The following is a 7,862-nucleotide window of genomic DNA, read 5'->3' as shown; positions in this document are numbered from 1 at the left end:
CACGACTTTCCGGCCACATGTTCACCGAATTCCTTCCTTAACTTTTTCAATTTGAAATGCTTTTGTTTATTTGCGAAATCCTTTGCGGTAGTAAATAAAAATCAAGACGGTTTATGAATAAATAGATGAGACTCTTTCATTCGGCATGTTTGCAGTGTTTAGTGCATCACGCTAGTATGGCTCACACTTGTCGCTATGGTTCTTCTGTTGTCATCCTGTTGTGGACTTTTAACAGCTAGATATTAAATGACAAACGCGATAGAATAAAGCAGAGAGAAAAGTATTGCATGGACGTTATTTGGCCACGATTTGCGTCGAGTCTTCAAATTGGGCTTTTGCATTTTAAGATAAGCAGAGCATTGTATAGAAAGCCGTCTTTCGGTTTAGCCGTACGCCGAGTTGAAGAAGCGCTGCGAATGATTCAGACAGCAACCGATACATGTATTTAACGGGATAAATATCTTTCTAGACGAGAATGCCGCTTTAAACGAACGGGTTATTAAATGGAATCTGGCGTCGTCTCGGTGAAGGTGCAGACGCTTAAACGTCCTATGGATCGATCAGAATTTGTAAAGCGCACAACACAGAAACAGTTTGATGCTTTTATTGTGGAGAAAACGAAAATTCAAATGTGCCGTGTCTTCTAACGACGGGGAGCGCGGCCCTTGTACGCATGCGCGCTTCACCAAAAACACGACGACGCGTGTAAACAGCCGTTGAGACATTTAAACCTCCAGCTGTCAGGCAGACGCGGAGCGACCACACCGCAGGTAGGGAAGCGGCGCTCCCGCAGCACACCGCCGCCTGGCACCTCGGTGCGCCGGCAGACGCGTGCTTCCAGCGTTCTCCTGTGAAAAAAGCCACAAAAAAACCGAAACAAACCAAACCAAAACGAAACATTTGGCCCGGAAGACGCCACTGTTTTCGGTCGCCGCTAGCGAGCTAGCCGCGCTGCTGTTAGCCGGGGCGGAGGTCGGACTCTCCGAGCAGCAACAGTCGGACCTGATTTGGTCAAACGAGACGTTCACTGCGATGCAGAAATGAAGGATTGGGAGCTCCGGTCCATCCGCGAACCCAACAGGAAAGCAATCTACGTGGCTGCTGTTGTGATTCAAAGTGACCTGGACCTGGGTCCCAGGTCCAGGTCCCGGTGGTGTCTAGTTTGCCATCTTTCGGCCTGACACTCGTGTCTGGGATATCAAGTCCAATCATCCGAAACTCGTAGCGGTTGTGCGGGTAGTGTCTTGTAATAGTAACATGGGCATGAATACAGGTTTGGGTGCTGGATCAAGAATTCAGGATTCAGTGCTGCTACATCTGGTGTGAACGTTTTACTGCGGTGAAACTTACGTGTGGAACTGTGTTTTTTCACTCAGCTGATATTATTGTGTAACTGAGCAGAAGGTGGAACAGAGCACTTGCAAGTAAACTTGTGTTGCTGAGGAGAAGGCAGCGACTTTGCTGCTGTGACAGAAAAATAAGGGGTTTTCCTCCCACTTCACATCCTCGAAACGCCCCTCGGACTCAAAGATAAGGCCCCACATGTCGCTCCGGCCCCCTGGGCCTTACAGTCCACTGCACTGTGTGGAATTTACAAGTACAGTTTTCATTGTTTGGTCACCTGTCATTTGTTCGCAGTGATGTTTGAGTAACTCGTTGCTGCTAATGTGAGAGTCCTGACTCCTTCTCATAAAACCTGTTGTTCTCAAATGTCTCTGGTCCATGAGGATCAACATGTCGATGGACGTGTGTGAAAACGACAATAAAACCGAATGTAATGAACGAACCTCAGGATTTTAAGCTGAAGCTACGCTACTGACTCGAGATGCACTTCGAGGCTCCGGTGTCAGGTCGTCGAGAGCTGATGGCGCTTTCCCGATCGAAAAGCTGCAGCCAGCGGATCTCACGCAGTCTGTGTGACGTTATGTGTCCGGTAACCATTTCTTTGACTTTGTTTTCCCAGGACGTCTTCAAAGCGTCGGACTCTGAGCTACTATGCAGCATGACCCCACGAGGACATCGCCTGTGTCCTTCCCCCGCGCGAGAAGACCGTCCCCTCGGAACTTTGCCGAAACGCTGCCGACAGAGATGAGCGTGAAGATCTTCGCTGAGCTGGACGCAGAGAGTCTGTGCAGCGCCTCGCGGACCTGCAAACTGTGGCATCACATTATCGAGGAGAGCGAGCAGCTGTGGAGGAGGCAGTGTCTGCTGGTAAGGGCCGCCTGTCGGAGGGAGGTGGACAGCGACAGGAGAGACGGCCTGTCCTGGAAGGTGGGTGGAAGCTGCTGCCTTCATTAAGCTTAGAAATGCATAAAACATTCAATGCAGCGTGTTACAATAAGTCATTGACGAACAGGTAACAAAACAAAAACGGGTATCACCTGGAAAATTATGTCCTGAAGACGAGCGCGGGGAGTCAACTCTTCGTTTCCCCGACAGCAACTGGCGAAGCTGTTTTTGTTGTCGTGGATCAGCAGACGGACTAAAGATGACACCTCAGATTAGCAAACGTTAGTCCTGAGTCTTTACAGCCGCAGCAGGAAGCCACGTACAAAACATATCAAACTAGACTGGGCCTCAGTAGAGCGCAGACCTCTGCCACGCCCCGTCCCCACACCAGGTTTGGTGCAAACCAGTTCAGTAGTGTCTGACAAATGGTGAAGACAGAAGCTCCTTGGTGGAGGTAATGATTGAAACTAGGTCACAGCTGATCTTCTTGCTTTTAAATGTCATAGGGTTTGTTTGAAAGAGGGAAATACACTGTTAAAGTATTCAGTGATTCTTTAAATGTACTCTACTAACGGTTAAAAAAAAAAAGTCTCTTCCTGTTTTGAGTGTTTCGAGCAACATGGTACCCACAGGTTATGATCCATTTATGGTGACATTTACCGTCAAAATCTCAGTCTTAGATTTATATTAATGAAATAAAGTGTAGAATACTCGTTGAAAATCAAGGAAGAAAATCATATGATACAAGTCCTGTCACATAGTCCAAGTTATGTAAGTAAATACATATTGAATGTTTTGTACTGTGTGTGTGTGTGTGTGTGTGTGTGTGTGTGTGGAGGAGAAAAAGATTTATAGAGAGAACTGGGACTGATCGAGAAATCGGGCCCCTGGTCCCTGCCTCTCCTATATAGGACCCCCAGACTGAAAGAGATTGTACTTTGTGGTCGTTTTGTGTCTTTCAACTGAGCTCTGTGACTTTCAAACAAGAAGTATTAACAGTCGCTTCGTACAGAGGCCCGGGCCCGGGGGCCCCCTGGCCTTCCGGGCCCCCGGGCCAGAGCCCTGTAGTCCTCTGTGCACACATAGTCTACACAGCCGTTCATCATCCATCATCCCAACCACAGTTAAAACCCAACCTACGCACTCGACGTCATGAACAGATAAGATCATCACTGCAACGCATAATCTTGGTGGAGGCTTGGTTGGGAAACGCCGTCCTCTGACCGCCTGCCGCTTCCCGTCTGCAGGTGACGCTGGTGAGGAACTACACCCGGAGCTGTCTGACGAGAGACTGGCTGCGGGGACGATACAGCCACGTGAGGTCGGCGGAGGAGCTGGCCGGCCAGAAGATGACGCCGCTGGACGCTGAGACCTGGGGAGAGATCCTGCAGGCCGAGCTGGACAGATGACCGACGGCGACATTTAGGATTTTATCCAAAGCAGACTGATTTTTAACTCTAATGTATATCTTATACTTTGTGTTTTATGAGAATAAGCACAAACACCTGTACATATTTTAAGAAAAGTTTTTAAGAAAAACAGGATCGTGGAGCTGGAACAAGTGAGATAGAAATTATTAGCATAATTATCTGGAATGAATTGTTACTATTGAACAGTTTCATTGCTTTGATGTAAATATGGCTGAGATGCATTAAATCACATCATTGGGAAGCTCATAACCTAGTTTTCACTGACGAAATGTCAGAGAGGAGTGAACGTCATATTTCCTCCCTCACACTTTTCCTTTTGATGGTGGCGGAGAACTGCAGGGCTTTACATTGTAAAGTGCTTCTCTTCTTGTGTCCACCTATGGTCTCACAAGCTACTGGTCTCTTTACGTTAGAAGAAGTTATAGAAATACGTACGTCAGTGAAGCTAAACATGTATCTAAAGTAAAAACACAGGTCAGGTGAAAACGTCATATTTTATAAGTCAGGGTTGTTGAATATGTTGAGATTAGCTGATAAAAGAAGACAAAAGGGAACGTGATGAGAAAAAGCACAAAAAGAAAGAAGTGAAGACAGATGATCTTAACAACTTTATCAAGTTTTGAATGTAAAATCTTGTTTTAAAAAAAAAAAAAGTAACCGCAGCTTTCAAATGTGGATTAAAAAATAATTGCCTTTGAAAAACAGTGGAGGAAAATCTTCCAATGTCACCACCAGGTACTTAAAGTTCAGTGGTAGTCGTCCTGTACTTTGACATTTCTGGACGTAGTTAATCGTGCAGGGCTGCAACTAACGAGTAGTGTTCTCGTCCATCATTCCTGCACTCCCTGTCTCAAGTAACTGATTAATCGTTTGGTCTGGAAAACAAGAAAACTGTGTGAAAATGTCCATGAGAGTTTGCCAGAGTTTCCAGCACCAAAAAAAAAAATGCAATTAATTTTAATATAAGACACAGACAAGAAGCCAATTCTCACATTTTAGAAGATGGATCCATCAGATGTAAAATGACTCAGTTACTTGAGTGATTAATCGACTGAAGTCAATGTCCATCGACTTCCACCCTGTGAATAACTCACCTGAAACAATTAGTACAATGTGCAGTTTAACTGATCAGTCGATTGACGGATAATTAATCAGAGGCCATTTTGACGCGTTGTTGTTTTTGCTTGTCACACAAAATGGAAACGGTCTTTGGAAATTTCACACGGGCAGTTTTCACGACAGTCGATTCATCGAGAAGATGATCCATCATGGAAACGGTCCCTGGTTGTAGTCCCGCACACTTCGGCCCTCGCGGTTCCGCTTTTATTTTGAAAGCTGTGACCGGAAGCCTCGTTGCGTCCAGCTTGACACCGGTCCCTCCTCAGCATCACCGCATCATCCGCACCCCCCTCCCTCGATACGGGACCAAACACGGACCCCAAAAACCACAAAAAACCGCGACAATGGACGACGTTCCTCCGATCATCATCATCTCCATCTCGCTGCGGATCCAGCCCAACGAAGGACCCGTGTTCTTCAAGGTGGACGGGACCCGGTTCGGCCAGAGCCGGACCATCAAGCTGCTCACGGGCTCCAAATACAAGATCGAGGTGGCGGTGAAGCCTGGAAACGTCGAGGCCACGTAAGAAGAAATTCAACTGAAATCGATATTTCTCCGATGAACCCAATAATCGGTTCAGATACGTGGGTTTATCTGCAGCGGGGGGCTGCACGGAGCATGCGCACTCCCTAATCCAAATGACTCGGTGAGATAAAAAAGGTTAAACGACCGTAGGGGACCAGGTCCGCGTCTACAATTAGACATAAAGACGTTCACGGGCAGCAAAAGAAGCGGTATCAGTCCTGCATGTGATCGGCTCCGTGGCCGCCTCCTGCAGGCCTGAGCCGTCCGACCTCGGCCTGAATAAATCATGTGCGGATCGTGTGTGCGGGTTTTTCTCACGGCTGCAGACCCGAACCTGCTCCGTCGGCTCTGCTGCTGCTGCTGCTGCTGCCGGATCAGCCGAAGCGGAGTCGGTGGGGCTCAGGTGGAGCGGGGCGGGGTCCAGCTGGTCTAACCAGGCCTGGGTGACAGCGGGAATGAGCCCACTGCCAAGATTTAAAAAAAAAAAAAAGCATCAAATGAAAGGCAACGTGAATCATTAAAATCAGAGGGATCAAATACAAGGAGGGTCGAAATGAAATCAACGTCAAACTGATCATTAAAGTCAATTCTACAAATGATCCGGCTGATATTTTGGATTCAGCCTATAACCCAGTCAAGTAAACCGACAAGTGCATTACACCACATTATAAATGTTATATTGTCCTTTTCCTACCGGGTCCGAGAAGCTCAGGTGCACAGCGCGTTGTAGTTTAACCAGCAGCTGACGGACTTCTAATAACATCCGTTATTCCACAATGGGGCGTTTGCTAGAGGGAAACCTTGGCTTCATCGACTAAAGGCAGCATTAGTTTGGGTCTCTGCGAGCACAGCTGGATGAACCCGCTGGGGGCCCAGGACGAGGACCCCCATTGAGGGACTATGTACCTTATGACCTTGATACAACATCAAACAATAGTGATGCTTTGATACCAGGCACCTCTACAAAACATGCCACAATATTAGGTAATAACCTTTGACACCCTGCGGTTGATATTCTATTTTAAAAGAGTCAATTCCCTGGTTTCCAATCAATAAAATGACCAATAATCCATTGACACACTGCGGGTCCCTCGGCCACCGGGGCCCCCAAAGCAGGTGGTAATCCAGTCTTGGTCTAGAGTCTGTGGTGAAGCCTCCAGAGAACTGTCTTGGTGGAGACTCAGATGAAAGACGCCCTTAGCCTACCACTGATTGGGGAAGGCGGTTGCATGACTTAACACGGTCAACGCGGTCATCGGTGGTCCTGCGTCAATAAGTGTCACCCTTCTCTCTTCCTCACAGCAACATGAACATCGGAGGCATCGTCTTCCCTCTGGAGCAGCAGTCCAGAGATGAGGACTCGGTGGTTTACCACGGCCAGTACGACACCGAGGGCGTCCCGCACACCAAGAGCGGAGACCGGCAGCCTGTCCAAGTCAGCATAGAGGTGAGACAACGGCGTCGCGACGGCCAGGCGCCGTGGACGTGGAGAAGGTTGGCGGTGGCCAGCGTAGCCTTAGCGTTTTTACGTGTCTAACTACAGACCGGTTCTCTTTCTGTCCAGTTCAACAAGGCGGGGACGTTCGAGACGGTCTGGCAGGCGAAATACTACAACTACTACAAGAGGGAGCACTGCCAGTTCGGCAACAAATTCAGCAACATCGAGTACGAATGCAAGCCCAACGAGACGCGGACCCTGATGTGGATCAACAAGGAGGCGTTCAACTGAGTCAGCTCATCCTAACACTGTCCACACACCGAACACCCGTCGTACCAGAACTACCTTTGAACATCAGCATCGCAGTAAAAGGACAGGCTTCTCCTCGAGGCGTGCGTGAAGTCAGCGGGGGTCTGGTATTTGTATTGTTTCATCAACAGTGCTGGTCTCTAGAAGGGTTTTGCTTTAAAGCTGCACTCGGCAACGTTGCTCTTTGGCAGCTTCGCATGCCAGCAAAAAGGGGAAGGGTTCGAAAAGCACAGGTAACATTCAGAATCCCGGTACAGAGACGCGAGTCCGCTGCACACGGCACGTTTATGGCCGTTTTGCCAAACGGCCAGAAAAGGGAAAAGATCTAAGGCTCAAAGGTGCAGTGTTTCCCAAAGGGAGCGCTCGCGTACAGCTTGGTCAGTCTGTGGACCCCTCTTCAGTTTAGTCATATTTTAAGTGTTTGCTGGTACGAGAACCAAGAGAAGCTCCGCATGAGAAGTTGCAGAGCGTAGCTTTAAAGCAGGGGTGGACAGGGTTGAAGGAACAGTCCGACATGTTGCCAGCTTGTTAGCCACCTTCCCCAAAAGATTGATATACATTTCAAGTCGGCGTGTCCGGTACAGAGACAGGTCCAGGATGTGGTTAGCTTAGTTTAGCCCAAAGGGATCGCTGCATCAGCATGCAGTGAGAGCGCAGGACGGATCCGCTTTCTAGAACTACACCATCATGAAAACCACAAAGTCCCACCGGGCGTCGGCTGTGGAGGTCGAAGCTGAATTCAGAGCTCAGCTGCTCTCTCCGCTGGGAACAACGGCCTCTCTGCGCTTTTAGCGTCAAACCCCAGTTACTC

General features: G+C 48.4%; 2 protein-coding genes across 2 annotated transcripts; both read left to right on the top strand.

The window, feature by feature from the left end:
* The first annotated feature begins 642 nt into the window (after positions 1–642).
* Positions 643–4,329, top strand: LOC120799701 (F-box only protein 48). Its single transcript, XM_040144987.1, has 3 exons — positions 643–770; positions 1,964–2,271; positions 3,477–4,329. Exons 2-3 carry the CDS (start codon positions 1,996–1,998, stop codon positions 3,636–3,638), a joined length of 438 nt encoding a protein of 145 aa, XP_040000921.1. The 5' UTR covers positions 643–770; positions 1,964–1,995; the 3' UTR covers positions 3,639–4,329.
* Positions 4,330–4,494: 165 nt separating this feature from the next.
* cnrip1a (cannabinoid receptor interacting protein 1a) lies at positions 4,495–7,753 on the top strand. Its single transcript, XM_040144983.1, has 3 exons — positions 4,495–5,301; positions 6,607–6,751; positions 6,869–7,753. The coding sequence occupies exons 1-3, from the start codon at positions 4,928–4,930 to the stop codon at positions 7,031–7,033; spliced, it is 684 nt and encodes a 227-aa protein (XP_040000917.1). The 5' UTR covers positions 4,495–4,927; the 3' UTR covers positions 7,034–7,753.
* The last annotated feature ends 109 nt before the right edge of the window (positions 7,754–7,862 follow it).

The sequence above is a fragment of the Xiphias gladius genome, chromosome 15, assembly GCF_016859285.1.
Source record: "Xiphias gladius isolate SHS-SW01 ecotype Sanya breed wild chromosome 15, ASM1685928v1, whole genome shotgun sequence".
NCBI lineage: Eukaryota > Metazoa > Chordata > Actinopteri > Istiophoriformes > Xiphiidae > Xiphias > Xiphias gladius.
Note: the sequence above shows the minus strand (reverse complement) of the source record. Positions and strands in the feature narration are given on the sequence as shown.